The 19,182-nt window shown below is 33.8% G+C and overlaps 1 protein-coding gene across 1 annotated transcript; it reads left to right on the top strand.

Annotated features, from left to right (window-relative positions):
* The first annotated feature begins 906 nt into the window (after window positions 1-906).
* On the top strand, window positions 907-6,211 carry LOC107830750 (F-box/LRR-repeat protein 17). Its single transcript, XM_016658387.2, has 11 exons — window positions 907-1,708; window positions 2,105-2,206; window positions 2,742-2,886; window positions 2,959-3,143; window positions 3,254-3,358; window positions 4,006-4,103; window positions 4,195-4,412; window positions 4,489-4,555; window positions 4,652-4,737; window positions 5,633-5,731; window positions 5,915-6,211. Exons 1-11 carry the CDS (start codon window positions 1,056-1,058, stop codon window positions 5,975-5,977), a joined length of 1,821 nt encoding a protein of 606 aa, XP_016513873.1. The 5' UTR covers window positions 907-1,055; the 3' UTR covers window positions 5,978-6,211.
* The last annotated feature ends 12,971 nt before the right edge of the window (window positions 6,212-19,182 follow it).

The raw sequence follows: 19,182 nt of genomic DNA, 5'->3' as shown, positions 1-19,182 counted from the left end.
AGAAAGATAAAAAGAGTCGTTTGTTAATATATATACAATACACAAATATCGTTTCAAATTTACACCGATTATATTGACCTTTAGACCACATAGGTAACAGTATGCGATGCACTACTCGTAGAGATATTTACAATCCCAAACAATTCCTTTAGAGTGTTAGGCACATATTCAGAATTATTTTGTTTTGTTACAAGTAGTCTAATTTCACTTAATTAATTAAATTATATCCTTATAAAACTTATTAATACTCTCACACTACTGTTCAATTTTAATGTCTTTCTCAACTGTATTTCTAATTCGATTTTTAATTTCAGACCCTTTTGAGGAGGTTATCATTTTGGTTAACATTAGTCTGATCAAATGTATAACTAAAATAAAATAATTATGGACTAGAATTGGACTCTTCTAAAAAAAAATTATATTCTATTTTTCTAATTAATATGCTAATGTTTGGTCAAATACATAATTTAAGATACTGATTCGATTTATATAGACTTATGTAGTTTTTTTTGGATAGGTTGTACAATAGTTTTTTTACATTTTGTAATTCTGCATTAAAATTCCTTTTTAAAAAAAATTTATATAGGAGGGTGTAAAATGATATAATTATCACATCTCACATAAGATTTTTTAGGAGTTTCGGCACAATTTTATAAAATTTTTGAACAAGACCATTCTTTGCATTTAAGTTTTGCGTTTGATAATCAAATTCTTTCACATTTATATATTATGTTAGTGTTAGTAGTAAATAAAAATTACAGTAATTACTAAAAAGAAAATTGGAGAGATTTCAGGCGCCAAAATGCACAAAAAGCCCGCGCCTTTCTCCCTCCATGCACTAAACACCCCCGCCCTTTTTTTCAAGTTGTCAACTCATTTCTAACCTCATTTTCACCTACACATTTCACGGTTTCATTGTCGCCGGCGAAAAGTGGCGGATTCCAAATTTAGACACCATTATTTCCGATTTAAAAACTGAAATATATATCTAACTCTTTAATAAGTACAAGTTATTTTTGGATCCGTCACTTGTTCTAAGCGCCGGCGAAGTACAAATGCAGGGTCGCCAACACCACCCTCACACCGCCACTCCTATCGCCGACGTTATCCTCCCTAAGCGAGGCAAAAAACGGGGTAGTTACAGCTGTGGTCGTTGTGGTGTTCCTAAAAAAGGCCACGTTTGCAGTTTTCCTAAGGACCTTAATCCTATTAGTAATCCAAACCCTAATCTCACTCCTAGTCACAGTCCTAATCCCAGTCCTGATCCTGAATCATTCCGTTTGCCTTCTCCACTCTCAGTCGTCCGTCCTCAGCCTCCGCCACCTCCTCCGCCGCCGCAGCAACGTCTTATACTCCCGCAACTCCGGCGAGCACTTTCATTCGATGACATTGATGTTACTGACACATGTAAATCTGATGACGAGGAAGAAGAATTTTTTTCCGATCAGGATAATGAATCGGAACTAATCGGGTCCGGGTCTGGAAAGTTGCCGGGGTATTGTTTATGGGAGGTTTTTAAGAGATTGCCGCCTCCGGCGTTGCTGGCAGCGGCTAGGGTTTGTAAAGGGTGGAGGGATACTTCTAGAAAGGTGTGGAAGTCTGCGGAGGAACTTAGACTTCGGGTTCCGGTGAAGGCCCAGATTGGACTTGTCGGATCGGTGTTGAAGAAGTGTCCTGGGCTTGTTAAGCTTTCTGTTACAATGGAAAGGTTGGTTCTTTCAAAAAATGGAACGGCGGGTCGGATCTAGGGTTTGTCAGTCGGATCTAGGAATAATAATATAAAAGGACTAAACTTTTTTCTATTTAACAAATGAAGTTTCATTGAACAATGAAAATAATACTAACAAAATTAGAAAAAAACTGTAATTTGTTTAACATTTGACAATTTGCAATGTGTCAAATGAGATTGCTGTATCATTACTTATAATCTTGAATTCAGAATTATTGTCAGTGTGTATAACTTAAATTTTTTTAAAATTTGTAATAAGTTCAGAATGCAAGGTTTGTGTGGTACTAGGTTAGATTTTAGTTAAATGATGTTGTGTGGTAAGTAGTGATTGAATGTACGTTTGATTGATTATTGCTGATGGCCTTTATTTAACAGTGATATTGATGCTACCATGCTGGCCTGCATTGCATTTTCCTGCCCGAAATTGTATTCAATAGAGATCTTCACATCTGGTACCTCAGTCAATCGGATCACGGGGTATGCTACTATGCTTTTGTTCTCTAATTTGCATATCTTGATACTTACATGTTGTATGTATGCTACATATGTTTTTTCTTCTTGTTCTTCTGCAGATAACACATTGGTGGTTTTTCAGTTGATCTTGTTTTCCTTTGCTATAAGTCTTGTTAGTAATACCCTTTGTTTTTGCCAATGGACATGTTTCTTGCGTAGTTAATCCCATTCAATTGCAATATATTGAGTTCAATGAACTCGGGTTTGGGAGGGAAGGGATATGCTAGGTTAAAAAACCTGTCTGTAAATCATAGTTGCAGCAATCTTGGGAATTGATGCCATGAATTATTTATAAATGCCTTTTCTGCATGGTCACTTATTTGGTACCCCAATTGGAATGTTTGTTATTTTGTGATAACTAATCATCTAGTTAAAGTCATCTAGCTGCATAGTGGGAGTGGCCTATTCTAATATTCGGTAATATAGGTTCATGCAATATATAGTTGCTAAGGGGATGCAATCTCTATATATTTTATGAAAGCCATGCCATCTAATGCAGGGATGAGTTGGGTCGTTTTGTTGCTGACAAAAGATGTCTTACTAATCTCAAGATGGAAGGCTGCTCTAATCTTGGGGGTTTTACTCTTTGTTCAACCAGTCTCTCCACTCTTTGGCTTTCAGATCTCTATTGTCACTCTAAGATGGTAAATAGCGTATGATGTTATGGTACTAATTCTGGCTGCAAACATATGCGTGATGTGTGTTCACCTCTATAGGTCTTTAACTGCCCCAACTTGAAGGAAATTTCCCTGGATTTTTCTCGGCAAGAAAATGATACCACTGATCTAACTCTCATGGTGGATGGTCTTGGAAGGAGCTGTCCTAGACTCCAGAGCATTCACATTGCTTCCATCCGGCTTACAAATGCTGCCGTGCTTGCTTTAACAGCAGCAAATTTAAGGTTTGCAATGTTCATCCACTTGGATCTCTTATTAAATTCTTTCCTGAAAGGCACCTTGATTTTCCCTTGATAAAGCTTGTTAATAATTGTTTTACTACCTTGCACATCAGGGGGTTACAAATGCTTTCTCTTGTACTGGGGTCAGAAGTAACTGATGTATCTGTTGCAGCTATTGCTTCAAGCTACTCAAGCCTAGAGTTGCTTGATTTAAGTGGGTAAGTTTTACTTCCCAGAGCTATTTTCGTGGTTCCTCCACTCTGTGGGTGATAACTATAATTGAATGTTGGGTAATCGATACACTGGTTGAGTTTCCCTTTTGGTTATTTGCTTCCTGATATGTCTGAAGATTCACAAAAAATAGTCAGCCCTTAAATAAAACAAACCTGAGCTTAAGTTGATATACTGAAAGCTGTATCACTGACCAACATAGTGGTTGCAATTGAACCATAGTTGATGGTTGACTAGGATATTAATTTGCTTTTGTGGATCTAGGCAACAACAACATATCCAGTATATTCTCACAAGTTGTGTCCGGGGAGGGTAGTATGTATGTAGATCTTACCTCTACTTTGTGCAGGTAGAAAGGTTGTTTCCGATTGACCTTCGACTCAGGTAAGCACAACATCAGCAGTAAAGAAATGCAATATAAAAAATGAACAAGTCAGGAAAAGGAAACATAAGCAATAGGATCTAGGTAAGATAGTCTAATGTGAAATTTGGATATCGTCTTAAAGTATACCTTCATTAGACATGATTATTGGTCTTATATTGCATTTGTTTCTTTTTATTTTTTTGGAAGCAGCTAATTTAATTGAATGAAACTTGAGGATTGTATTTTCTATTGCTTTTTGTGTTGTTGCAGGTCTAGCATTAGTGATAGTGGCATTGGAATGATATGCAATGTATTCCCAGAGACATTGTCTAAACTTCTCATTGCTGTTTGTCCAAATATCACTTCAAGTAATATTCAGATCTGCTTCCTTGATTATCCAACTCAGCAACCTGTTGCATGTTCACTAATTTGTTTGGAATTTGTGTTGGATTCTTTTAGGTGGCATTCAATTTGCTGCAGCTCAGTTGCCTAATCTAGAGCTAATGGACTGCGGTATGACCATTTGTGATCCGGATCTAGACAGTACAACTCAGGAAAATAATGATCTCCAGTTACAAAGAACTCCAAACAGTAAAATGCACCTTATATATCAAAAACTAATTATTAAACATACCCGCTTGAAGAAATTCAGCTTATGGGGTTGCTCTGGATTAGATGTGAGATTCTTCAGTCAATAGCATCTAAGCTTTCCTTGTTGCCTTGCTGCTTGAGCTGACTGAAATTTTCATGCAGGCATTATATCTGAATTGTCCAGAACTTAAAGATTTGAACCTGAACTCTTGTATAAATCTGAATCCAGGTCTGTTTTTTGATGTTCCTCTCGAGCCTTTGAGCTTACGGAAAATATAGCATTTTCGCTAGAATTGACTTTTAACATTTTTACCTTGCCTTACAGAAAGATTGTTACTCCAGTGCCCCAATCTGGAAAGTGTTCATGCATTAGGTTCCCAGGACATGCTGGTTGAAACCCTTCAGAATCAGGTAAACTAGCGGATATTTCCCACACTCTGAACTTCATCTTAATCTGCTTTATCCCCCTGGATGTGTGTTAACAAAAGACAAAGAGGTCAGGGAAAGATAGTCTATTAAGTCTCAAATTGGTATTTAATGAAAGCTGTTGAAATACAATAAGTTCCCAACAGAATTACAGTAAAATCTGAAAGAGAAACTTCCTGATAAACAGGAATTACTCAACCAACAGAATACATCCCTAAAGACTAGGTATCCACAAGACTACAACTGATTAAAAAAAAAACATGCCTAAAGACTAGGTATTCACAAGACCACAACTGAAAATCACAAGACTAGGTAAGTCCACAACTGAAGAATATCTAAAGTATCATCTGTAATTCAAAAAATAAAATAAAATAAAAAATAATTAGCTGCTTCATTATCATGCCAACTCAGCATCTTGCATCAGCTTCATCAAATAGCTCTTGATTATATTGCAGCAGCCTTCTTTACCAGTATGCCATTTGAACGTGGTCACATTCTTGATGTTATTTTCTTTGAGTTGACATGCTTATAAGGCCGGTCATGCCATTGGCAGAGCAATTTTACACTTTTCTCTTTGGCAAGTCAGTTCATGTCTTATGATTTTGTCTGACTCTTGCTGTATAGTATTGCAAGAGAACCTCTTTGGTGTTCTCTTCGAGATATACCTAAATTACTATGTTTCCCTTGTTATCTTTTCATGTCTATTGAAAATTTGAATGAAAAAATCCGGCGAAACTGAAACGTTTGCATGAAAGTAGTGATCTAAAAATTTCCAGGGAAGTTAACAAATTTGTATGATAAGGATCGCTCAAGTGCCCACTTTGGTTTTATTTCTAGTATGCGTTTATCTAACTCCGATTCTCCTTTTTGTTACATGTAGGTTTCCAAGGATTTTTTAACTGCAGAAGATCATTTTCATTGCAAACGTCTTCCTGATGGCTCGAAAAGGATCAGGGTTCCACATTTATTTAGTCCACAGGTAATACTAAGAATTGACTTACTGCAAGCTATGTTCCTCATTTCATATCTTATTTATCCGAATGGAACTAAAGACATCTGTTTAGTACTGTTCCCATTTCTATTCTAGTGAAATAATGGATAGAAGATTATTTCTCTTTTCAATATGTATCAAAGAGAGTGACATGGTTTACTTATTTTGCAGCCAATTGACGACAAGAGAAATAGGATTTCGAAGCGCCGCCGCTGCACTGTGCTTGTAAGTTAGTCTGCAGTGCCTGTTTTCTGCTGCCATTGTTAGTTTATCCCAGCTTGTTGTAACAAGAGAAACAAGAGAAACTGCTCATTGTATTCCCTTTCTCAATAAAAACAAGTAACTCTATGAAACTTGTGATAAAAAGACGTTGCATATTGCGAAAACAAAAAACCAAAGTTTCCCCCCTCAATAAATCCATTGTTTGGTATCGTTTTGATATGGCAAAGGTGGTACTACTTTAGACTATTTTGTATTTAAACGTAAAGTGATTTTCTTTTCTTCTTTTTCTTTTTGGAGTTCGAGTAAAATTAGTCGAAAAATTAGCTTATAATTTAATGTCCAATAATTTTTAATCTTTGAAGGGTCTCTCAGCAATAATGATGTGCATTCAGTTGCTTCAAATCATTAACAGATTTTTCTATATATCTATACTTTAGATAAAAGATAAATTGTTGGACGGTGGTTTAACTAATGATATTGACAAGAAAATTACTTCGGTCAAATAGCTAATAATGTAAATTCACGTTTTGGACATAATTCACTTATTCAGCATAGGATTTCTTTCCTTTTTTTTATGGCAACTAAAACTAAAACGTTGCTAGAGTAATTCCATTTTTATCTTGATATAAACAAGTCATCATAAAATGTTGCATCTTAAGTTGTCATATCCTTCTTCATATATACTATAAGATTTTATGATTGAAATATTCAAACCATTTCTGAAGAATGGACCTTTAACAACATAGTGGACGTGTTTCGCTCAATAGTTGACTCATTAATAAGAGTGGGTCCCTCAAACCAAAATTTATGTTAATTAAAAAAAGAATTATACAAGTTATTTGGTACTTTCTCCGGTCCACAATAAGTGATTTTTGGATGTTTTCACACAAATTAAGAAATTCACCTTTTAACATTAATTAACAATGAAATAATTATATTAATCTTTACTATTTCTTCACATAAACACCCCTAACGCATACTCCAACATTATTTACTCCAAGGGCAATGTAAGAAAAAAAATAATGTATAATCCCACTAGTGGGGTCTGGGGAGGGTAGTGTGTACGTAGACCTTACTCCTACCTTAGGGTAGAGAGGTTGTTTCCAATAGACCCTCGGCATCCTTCCCTCTAAGAACTCCCCACCATGCTCTTGGGGTGACTCGAACTCACAACCTCAAGGTTGGAAGTGGAGGGCGCTTACCATCAGAGCAACCTACCTTGTCAAGAGCATGGTGGGGAGTTCATATTAATTCATTTTTGAAAATTGGAAAAATCACTTATTTTGGAGCACAAAAAAAGGGCCAAAAAATTACTTATTGTGGATCGGAGGGAGTATATGTTAGTGGGGTAAAAATAGCATGGGCTAGTCAGTTTTCGGACTGGTAATTGAAAAATAGTTAGCGTTTGCAAAGTCACTGAAACATAGCCATTATTTTGCTGCAACACGAACCGGTCCAGTATAATATACTGGAGATTGGTGCACCTGTGTATGAACTTTCAGCATATTATGCTGGAACTCCAACACGCAAAAAGTTCTAGCATAATATACTAGAGTTTGGAGCACCTTTATATGAACTTCCAGCATATTATGCTGGACCGGTATATTATACTGGAACTCCAGTATATTATGCTGGAGTTCCAGTATAATATATTGGAATATTTTTCGGATTTTGAATAGTATTTTCGTTCAGATTTATCTTTACATGAAAAGTGGCTAAATTTTGATGACTTTTGAAACTGTGGTTATTTTTCAATTACCATATGTAAATCTGGCTATTTTTGAATTTCTTTCGTTAGTGGGAGGTGACAGTTATTTCTTTGAATTAGTCGAGGTGTGCATAACTTGGCCGGGACACCACGTTTATCCAAAAAAAAAAAAAGAATTGCACACACATCTCCTTAGGATCGAATTTTTACCTTTTTAATTATATAATTTTCATTTTTACCCATATAAAATAGAATGCTTTGTGTCTTGGGAGTTTGATGTATCAATGGTGGACATGAACATGGGGTGGAATAACTGGATAAGGATAAACACAACATGATAATGGGCCATAGACTGACCCAAAGCCAACCCATGCCTACAGACAAGAAAGGTAAGTATTCCAAATGGTACCAAAGTCCAGAACTCAATTACACGTGCGGCTAGGCCCACATCTCCCTATCGCCATTTAATACTTCATACGTGCCTGCCTTTTCGGATTCAACTCATTCCTTTTCTTTTTTGGATTTAACTCATTCCACATATGTTGTTCTCGTATAGGTCCGAGGTGGAGCCAAGATTTGAACCTTATGAGGTCGGGATTGTAGTCCTTTTAAGTTATCGATTTTTAAATTAATAAGTTATACATATTTGATGGATTTCTTATGACAAATATATGGTTTGAACAAAAGCTACTGCGTTCGGACGAACTCGCATCTCCCACTCTGCCTCCGTTTAGTAAGATCAATTAAAGGAAGTATAGCTTGTTATGAGGATTTTTTATTTTATTTTTCGTACTCAAAATCGAGATTTCTGATTAAGGATAGAATTCTACACATCTCACCATAATCCTCGGTGGTATTTCACATGCATTGTTCTCTGCAAAGTTTTATCCTTCTGCTAGTTGCTACTCTTCTTTCGTTTGTCTTACACATTATCCTTCCAATCCCTCCAAATTATTTAGCACTAGTTTTTATTCAAAGATTTTGTAAATATCTATTGGATTGAAATGAGATTAGTTAGTGAGTTATGGTCATTCGGAATTTATATAACCGATTCAGGCTAACTTAAGATTGAAATATAGTTAGTTTTTTTCTTAGAAGATGCTTGATGTTGCTTTGAGAGCAATTATATTGCAAATGAGATTGTTCATACTGTGCCAATAGTTTACAAGTTTTATCTCCTAGTTAATCAAAGAAGTGGGCCCTCTTTTGTCTGGTTTCTATGTTAAGCAATCTTTTAGCAATATTGCAAAAAAGAGTTGCGGTATAGACGAGAGACCATCCAAAGATGTGGTAGGGCAGCCCAAGAAACCTTCTACTTATTTCAAATTTAGAGTACGATTAACCTTTAGATTTGAAAGTTGAAACTACTTATATACCAGTATTGGTCATAATTTACAAAAACATTTGTCTTTTTGGCTATTAATTATTAATAAGGGTAATTAAATATATTTTCGGCTCTAAATTGAGTATCACACTGGATGAGAAAATTTAAAAAATTGGGTAGCGGGTTGGAGGTTCAATTATATACCAGCTACCATACAGGTAATGCTAATTAAGCATATATATCAGTTTCTACAGAAACACGTAACGTGACAAATACTTTAATAAAATGCTTCTTTGTTTTGATTAGTTGTTCTTATGGTATATAAAAACATCCCCACAAAAGGGAACCCAAAATATAGCTTTGCTGGATATGAGAATGTCTTAGCTTGTTTCTTTTAGGGTTTATAATTTAATTTTCTGACCTAAGTTTCAAAAGTTTGAGGCGTGTCGGTTCATGTAAATACAACGTTAAACAAAAAAGAACGATGTACTGTGTATTATATTTCCAAGTCATATCTTTTTGTATTTCTATAACCTCAAATATTTGGAAATAAACTGATTCCTCAAGATGACTAAATAATATATGAGATCGGAGTGTATCATTTTACATTTCCATTTGAAATCCTAAAACAAAAACAAATACACTATCTTGGGGATCGTATGTTTAACTAGAAATGAAACAATTCTGGAAAAAGTGGGATAAAGTAGCAAGACGACGTTACACAATCAAGTCTTTAAGCTACACTTTATGTTACGATAATATATTGAATGCTTATCAGAAATTATGAGTTGATAATATTAAAAGAAAGAGACACAGATTATGACCTTGTCTTACATATAATTAATATTGGGCGCATTACTTAGGTTAGGTTGTGGTGGAGTAATAATTACTCCTCGATCATTAATCAAAAGTCTCAGAATTATGATTTGAGTATGAAATCGTTTTTGATAGGTAGTATTTTACCCGCAAAGTGAAATTTTCTGACGCGAATTAAGATTAATCGAGTTTCAAAATAAATATCGAACATGGAGCGAAAAATTAAAAAAATATTAGATGCATTATTGAAGAGAAAATGAGGTGAGAATGTAGTCAAAGCTACAGCTATATTATGCTGAAAATTAGCTGTAGGGACTGCGAATTCATTGGCATAATGGCACCCAAAAAAGTTCAGTATGTGGATGAAATTTGCCAGGGTACGATCAAAACATTTAAACCTAGGGACAACAGACTTGTCCTGGTTTCTCATTCGTTTCCTAATTCTTGCTCCTTTCATATTTATTTTATGAGTAGAACGTTTAACGTTATATGAACAAAGTTAGGTATGTCATTAATTCTCAAAAGCTTTTCCACCTAATGTTAGGTGTTCTTATTTGAGTACCAATTAATTTGAATTCGTGTGAATTACTGAGATCTTTCGTTAAAGATGTGTAAGACCTCATAAAATTTTGGGAGAATTACACAAAAATACAGTCCACCCACATACATTGCAGCAGAATAACCCAGTTACAACTTTGCAAATCTGTAGCCCATTAACAATATGTCAAAGTTCAAAAAATGAGTATTTTTTATTTTTTATTTTTTTTATTCAACAGATCTTCAAGCACGAAAATTGGGTGATTTTTTATTCTTCTTCCTCAAGTTTGTCTATATTCCTATTCCATTTACAAAAAAGCAAATTTATATATAATGCAACTCGAGAACCTTAAATCTTCTTCTTTTTCAAGTTTCAAATAGCAGAAATAAAAATAAAAATTGAAAAAACTGTTGCACATGATTTGGGAGATAAATCAACAAGAAAAGTCGATTTATACATAAATTGTTCGAGAAAAAATAAAAATTGAACATGTGAAAATTTCAATTTTAGATTTAACTGCACACGTGCATTACATGTATAATTATGTATAACTTTGTATAAACTTATATATACAATCTCTAATAATGTATACCAGAAAAATAAGACAAAGAAGAAAAAGAGGAGAAAGTGCTAAACTTCCATGGATGCTTATTATACATGTATAATGTATATACACACTTATACATTAAAAACATAGATAATTTATACAACATCGTACGCAGATATACACGTTTATACATATTTATACAATATTATACAAGTGTGTATAAACATGGCCCATACAATATTTACACTAGAAAATACCTTTTGTCCATCACTACATTGTAACTTTGGGTGGTTTCTGGTGTTGAATTTTCCCGGCGAGGTTTTGACATTCAAATATGGGCTTCACCAGTAGCAAATGATGATACAAAAACTGAGAAAAAAAAAAAAGAAAATACGAGACGAGTCAGCGGAGATGCTCTTTTAGGCAAAATCTAATAGTTTTTGGACTGATAGGCCAAATTTATTGTGGTTCCTTAATCTCTTTTTATCAATTAACTCAAATTTTGAAACCTTATTGACATAGAATGTGAGGATCCCTTGTGCTCAAAAGCAATAAACATGTGTGTGTACAAAATAATTCTGTAATTTTTAGGGAGAAAGAAGAGAGAGGCGAGTGGAAAGAGATTGAGTATTCTCGGAAATAAGAAAGAAGAAAAGAAGAAAAAAATCTAGAAGTGTGTCTTTAATAATGGGCTAAAGGTTGATTTTTTTAAAATAAATTTTATACAACCTAGGCCAAGTCGGATAAGGACTTCAAACCTAGGCCATTTTAGGTTGGGCTCTTGGGCCAAGAGGTGTAATTCTTCCTAAAAATTTTCCTAAAAACTCGGATTATGTGATGCTAAAGTAGGCGTAGAGGTTAATAATAGTAGCACGGTTCGAACTTTTTGGATTGAACAGTGCGCTGGGAGTTGAAGGAAAATATTGGACAGAGTGTGGCAGATTTCTGGGGCATTTTTTCTGCCCCATTTCGCGGCCATTATGCGATCGCATAACTGTTTTGCGGGCCGCATTATATTCTTGTTGCATATCCCGCCTTGGAATTTTTTCGGAATGAGGTTCTGCGGTGCACTATGCGACCGCAAAATCGTTTTGCGATGCATTATGTGACCGCAAAACAGGTCTGCGGGCCGCATAGTGACCGCAGACCAAGTCCGTTTTTTTTTCTAGTTCTGGCACCCATTTTCGCGGTTATTTCACGGGCTGCATAACCACTATGCGGTCGCATATGCGACCGCAAAACCCGTTACGGAGCTTCAATTTTGGGATTTTTAAACCCGATCCTATTTCGTTATAACATATCCCATGGACTAGGGCTGCTTATCGGGCGGATTGAGCGGTTATTTACTCTTAACGATTTGGCTTATCGGTTATCGACTTTTAAATGTATTAATCCGCTATCCACCCGATAAGATATCAGGCGGATTTGTATCGGTTTAGCCCTTATCAGGCGGTTATTGGGCGATTTATCGGCCTAATTCAATCTATATTGCGTGCATTAGTTGTTTGCTGACCATTGTGACTCAAACTAAAATTCCTATGCTCAGCAGACTACATTCCAGTCTATAGAATACAATAGATAGTCCATTACATCCCAAAGCAAACTACATTACAGACGAGTCCAGAATACATATGTCTTTCCTCCGCCCACAACTGCAAAGGAAAAGTCAATGCTCCCTGATTAATTCTGAAATGATAAAATTTCAGTCTATATTCAAAGTGAGTTCAGAATACATACTTCAAAATGATTAATCCATAAGTGAGCAAACTACACAAAAATGTTTGTCATGCAACTAACGCCTAACAGTGCTTGAATTTCTGCAGCTTCAAAGTTCAAACAACAGCTTAATCCATAAGTGAGTAGATCCCTATAAAAAATATGCATACACCAAATTTCAGCATTAGACAACAAAGTAGAGACTGTGATAAATACTACTGTTAACTAGTATGCATACACCTAAAGCCCATTAACAACTCCGAAAAATAAAAAAAACTAATCTCAATTAACTAATATTTAACAAGACTCCAACGGTCTAAACTTAATTGAAATGGGCAGTCATCCTTTTGGTTCGTTAACAAAATCATATATAAGTCTAATGAGCAATTTATTAAGAAAAACATTCACATAAATGGAGATGGAACATCAGAAACAAATTCGTTCATGATTTCAGCCATTTTTATGGAGAAATAGTACAAATTCAGGAATGTGTACCTAAAATACTTGACAAATAAAGTTTGAAACAACTGATAAAAGGCAAAAATGGAGATGAAGGAAGTTCAGCTACCATTTTGATAGCAAACAACAGAAGAACAGCAATGTCGACCTCAACTTCAATCCAAAAACAAATGAGAAACCCATAAATTCTCCAAGTAACACAACAGAAATCAGAAAACCTTTTTAATCTTTTTTTTTCGTTTTTCTTCTTCAGATCCGGATGTAGAAAAATGAGAATTCAGGGATTTTGTTTTAACTTTTTTTATAGGTGAGATGTGTGTGCATGATGGCGAATTCTCGGTTTCCTTTTGCGTGAAAGGGAATGGGTGAGTCAGGAAGGAGACCATGCGGCTAGGGTTTTCAAAGGGGGATCCGTCTGTCTTTTTATTAAGGTTTGGGAAAATGAGTGTTTTAAAGAGAGGGGAGATCCGGTTGGGCCAGGCGGGTCATGGAAATTGGGCTTCTAAAGGGATGAGCTTGAAACAATTGCAAAATTAGTCACTTTGGATTCAAATTTTAATTAAAACTAATTTGTGTGGTTAAACTACTATATATATTTTTGGCGTTAGATAGAGTACTGGAAGTCAATGAGATAGAGTGTTGGTGGCTACTGGTTGAAATTTAGGTGTTAGGGCTTCTAAATGTCTAATAGTAAATTAGTAATAGAGAATAGAGATAGAGTACCGGAAGTGGAAGAAGTGGTTTTTGATTATTTAATATATATATATATATATATATATATATATATATATATATATATATATATATATATAAAATAAAAATTATATATATTCTTAACGGGTTAACGGATTATCCATTAAGAAAATTGAATAATCCGCCCCCAAACCGATAAGCCATTAATAAAAAAAATTCAATCCGTTCCCCGTCCGTTAAACCGTTAACCCGATACCAATAAGCCATTAAGTTTCGATTTCGGTTCGGTTTTCGGTTTCGGTTCGATTTTGAACACCCCTACCATGGACCATTTTGATCATATTTTCTGATACTTTTAGAGTGAGAGAGAGGGTCCTAGAGGGAGAAGTGATCTTCATTAAGTTGTTCTTCAATTCTCACTTAAAACCTTGAGGATTATTAAGAGAGGCACCTAGGTCTTCTTCCTTAGAGGTAAGATTCTATTATCAAAACTCTTAATTTCAAAATATAACTAGAATGGACCATTAGTAAGGTAATTCATGAGGATGTGAGTTCTTACCTTGCATGCATGTGTTCCTATGGTATGTAGGAAGGTTGTAAGTTAAAGATAGAAAAGAATGGGGTGTGGGTTGGTGGAGTATTTCACAAAAAAGGCCTTAAAACATTAATGCACACCTAGTGTTTGATAATATGCTCAAATGAGCTAAAACCATGTTCATCTTCCTAATTTTGGTCCAACTTGTTATATTTATAAAATAGATTGAAGTTGCTAAGAATTTCGGATCATTTTAGAGTTTGAGAAGCTCAATTGAGGTATGTTGGCTAACCCCCCCTCCCCTCCTCCTTTTTTTCTTAGAATCGAATCCCACGATTTTCATGTAATTGGAGTAAGTCCTTGATCATTATTGAATTGGCTTTTCCTAATGTGGTTGTATCGGACGCCATGCTGCACACATGGTGGTACTGTAATGAACATTATAATGAAATTATGGTAATGTCTCAAATGAGATGGCCTAGCCAATCGGGCCGAGATCGGACTTCGTGTAAGAATACGGAGATATTGTGAATTGTGAGATATTGGTGTTAAAAATCACCCAACCTAATAATATGGAAATTGACTTGAAAACGTATATGATCCTTAACTTGTTGTTTTAATATTATTTGAACCCTTATTGAATTCTTGACTGTTCCTCTTGTATTATTATTCATTCTATTGAGTTGGCGTTTAGCTTTACATACTAGTCTATTCGACGGTATTAACGTCCCTTTTGCCGGGGACGCTGCATCTTTAAATGGATGCATGTGGTTACATAGCAGACAGTGTTGATCACAGATAGTACTGCATTCTCTTCTCAGCGGACTCAGTGAGCCCCATTTCATTTCGGGGTCATGTATTATACTTTTTGTTTATATTGCGGTCACTTTTTAAGGTATAGCCGGGGCCTTGTTGTCGGCACCATCTTTACTCTCTTTTGTATCTTTAGAGGCTCCGTAGACACTATGTGGGTTGTATATGGGTGTTGGGAATGCTAAACAAGTTATGTTGTGTTTGATCATTTGTTCCGCTCGAACTATAAGAAATATGTATTTTGAGACTTAAAGGCACAATGTCTAATGAAACGATTTAGGATTGTATGAATGAGCTTCCTACTGTTAATTAATGAAATCACGTCTTGTCTTGATCATGGGTGAAATGGGTAGAAAGTATCTAACAGGCTTGCTTAGCCGGGTTCACTCAGTTGAGCGCCGGCCGCGCTTCCCGAGGTTGGGGCGTGCCAAGATGGGGATCCATATTAATTTCGCCGTATTAATCTTCGATGGTTCTTTGGTCTTTTTTCTATTATACGATTGTTGTATGAGCTCGCAATAGATTAGTGTGATTAGAAGGAATCTTGTGGATGAAATACTTTGTTAAATCGCAGACAACGGCGGCTAGCTGTTTCATTTACGTTTTAGTGGGTTAATTTCACTAATGGTAATCCAACTTATTATTTATTTCACAAAAGTCACTTAACTATTTTTTATCACTTAAAAGTCATTTAACTTTATCTTTGTAACTTAAAAGTCATTCTAATTCAAAACCTACAAAATATCCAATAAAAAATATGACATGACATTACATTTAATTAAAAAATTTAACAAGAATGACACATAAGCTTAAATAGACCATATCTAAGTTAGACCCATTCCGATTTGACCTATAACCAAAATGGATTATTAATATTTGAACAATTAACTGGACTAGCACTTTGATTTTATGATTAATTTGTAGAAAAAGAAGTCTAAGCAATTTTAGAAAAATTAGGTCTTTTGAATTTATCTTTAAGTTTTGGTAGTACATTTACGGTCAATGACACAATATGTTGTCTCTTTCTTTTGTCCAAATTATCGCTATATGTTGTCTACGATTTTGGTGTGTACTGACAATTTTTACTATGCAATTTTATTGTGGGTGTTTCTCACTGAGCAGTATTTTTATCTGTTAGTATTGCTTAATAAGCAATATTTTGACTTTAATGGAATAGTAATTTGTGAAAATAGGTTCTTATTAGCTTGTTGTTCTTGTCTGCTATTGGTGCATTTAATTATTATGTGAGATTGATATGGTAGTATTTTAACTTCATGAAAAATTATAAAATGATATGACTAATGAAAAAATTGGTTATGTGTTAGTTTTGTTCATAATTTTAATGAAATTATAGGTGGTAGTATTAAGGTTATTACGTAACAAATTAAGTAAGATATTTTTAGCACAAAATAATTATTTTCTTCTTTTCCTTCTAATCGTCAAAATATTAAAACTCATTTGGGTTATAGGTCAAATCGTGCTGAAGAAGAAATGAGTCTAATTTAGATATGGTCTATTTAAACTTATGTGATATAATTGTTAGATTTTTTAATTAAATGTAATGCATGTCATATTTTTTATTGGATATTTTGTAGGTTTTGAATTAGAATGACTTTTAAGTTACAACGGTAAAGTTGAGTGATTTTTAAGTGATGAAAAATAGTTAAGTGATTTTTATGAAATAAATGATAAGTTGGATGACCATCAGTAAAATTAATCTCGCTTTAGTCAGTCCACTAAATTTAAATATTACGGTTCTCTATATATTTTGAATGGAAAAGAATGAATTAATCCCATGGTTTTGTCGAATTACTAGCAAACTGTGGGCAACAAAAAAGAAAACCCAAGTTCCCAACAGCAGCACACTCTGTCTCATGTTCATCGGAATTCCTTGAACTTGGGATTTAAAGCAACATGTGTCATTTGTTTATATGGTAGTTAATCTATGGTCGGGTATTAAAAAATGTAATTAAATAAAGTATAGTTCATCGACGTAATTACTGCGTGTGAAATAATTACACAATTATTATCACTTCGGAGTTTATTACAGTTAAAATTAATATAATAAACTATACTAGTAACAATATAAAATTCTAAACAAAGTTGAAGGTTTCCACTAATCATAATTCATGTAACTTACATTTACCATTAAGTTACGATGGGATGAATATAATCCCTCCCTCTTTGATTAATAATTTTTGGTTCTAATTTTAGCAAAAGAAAAAACAAATTGGTAGGGCATAAGGAGCATTTCCCTTTTAGTAATTTTATAGCATGTTTGGCCGCACTTCTAAGATTAATTTAATTCTGAAAAATATTTTTCTTAAAAGTACTTTTAAAAAAATTACTCCTGATGGTAAGCAATTTTTGTTTGACTATTCAATTTGAAAAATATTTTTGAACAATAATTAGTATTTGGCCAGAATTTTAAGAAAAAATATTTCTATATGTATTTTTTTTTTAATCAAAAATGCTTTAAAAAAAATTACTCTTGGGAGAACCTACTTTTTGTACTTCTAAAAAATTACTTCTACTTTTACTTAAAGTATTTTTTTTCTTTTTTAAAAGTTTGGCAAAATATCTTAACTTTGGAAAAAAATATTTTTGACAAAAAATACTTTTGATCACAAAAAAGCACAATTTTACTGAGTAATTACTAATTAATCAGAGCTCGAATAAGAATATCAAATAGATATTTAAAAAAATAAAAAAATTGCAGCTCATATTTTTTTGGGTACATTATTATAGCTTATGTGCCCATACCTAAAACCTCATCAAACCAAAACGCTTGGGACCCACCCTCACATGCGGGGAGTTTTGACTTTTGACCCACCATCCTTTAAAGATTTCCGCATGATCCAACGCTCCTGAATTCACTCGATCAATCCCAGTACACCAAATCTGGACCGTCCATTGTCTGGACCACCACCTTAAATACCTCAAGTTGTCGGTGTCTGTTCTATGTTCCCTCATCTAACTTCAGTCGACTCATTCCTGTCCTTCATGTGACCGACACAGTCACTAAGAACCCGTGTTCTGGGACCATTCTAAGCCAAACTCGCGTAAAATACACGTGCCACCTCACTTTTCATTCCTCCCCGTTATTTTAATCTTTTAAAAACAAATTAAGCTTGTTATTCTAAATATGTTATATATTCCATTCCTTTCATCCTATTTGACTATGCACGAATCTTAAAAAAAATAAAAAAGAATTTTGAATATTTGGTATAAAATGAGTTACATATATTTTGCGTGGTTATAAATTATTGTATCAAATTATTTATAAATATGAAAATGAGTCATTCTTTTTTACACTGACTAAAAGGAAATAAGTTCACATAAATTGAAATAGAGGGAATATGTGTTTTTATTGCATAGCTGTTTAAATTATATAGTCCAAAATTTATAAAAGAGACCATTTTTATGAAATATACTCTCTCCGCTTTAATTTGCATGGTGGCTTTTGATTGGGTAAGGAATTTTAGAAAGAATACGAGAATTTTAAAATTTATAATTTTGAATGTTTTATGTTATTTTTATGGCTATTAAAGTATATCATTAAGATAAAATGATAAATTTAAAGTTAATATTTTTAAATTTATAAAAGGCATATTTTAAATTAAATCGATAAGTAAAGAGTATTAAATAAATAGACAAGAAAAAGTGCTAAAAAGATAGTGACATAAAATAAAACTGAGAGAATCTACAAGGATTATGGTCCAATTCATCTTAACTAAAGGTTTCGAGTTGAAGTAATTAAAAAGAATTATGATATAAAGTGCTTTCTCCTTTTAATGACCCTTATAAGATACAAATTCAAAATATTCGGGACTCTAAAGTGAATACCTAAAATCGGGTGAAAGACTAAAAAAGTCGATAGAGCAATTTAATGAGGTATTATCAGCATGCTTCAAAAATTATTTGTATTTGGTAGCTGAAAAAATATATAAAATTTATATAATTTTTGTATATAGTATAAAAAATATTTATATATACAAAAAATATATCTTATTCGACTGTTATTCCAAGAGCGATTATACAATGACATTTTTTTTAAAATTTAATTGA

The sequence above is a fragment of the Nicotiana tabacum genome, chromosome 22 (genome assembly GCF_000715075.1).
Source record: "Nicotiana tabacum cultivar K326 chromosome 22, ASM71507v2, whole genome shotgun sequence".
Taxonomy (NCBI): domain Eukaryota; kingdom Viridiplantae; phylum Streptophyta; class Magnoliopsida; order Solanales; family Solanaceae; genus Nicotiana; species Nicotiana tabacum.
This window is presented reverse-complemented; position numbering and strand designations above follow the sequence as displayed.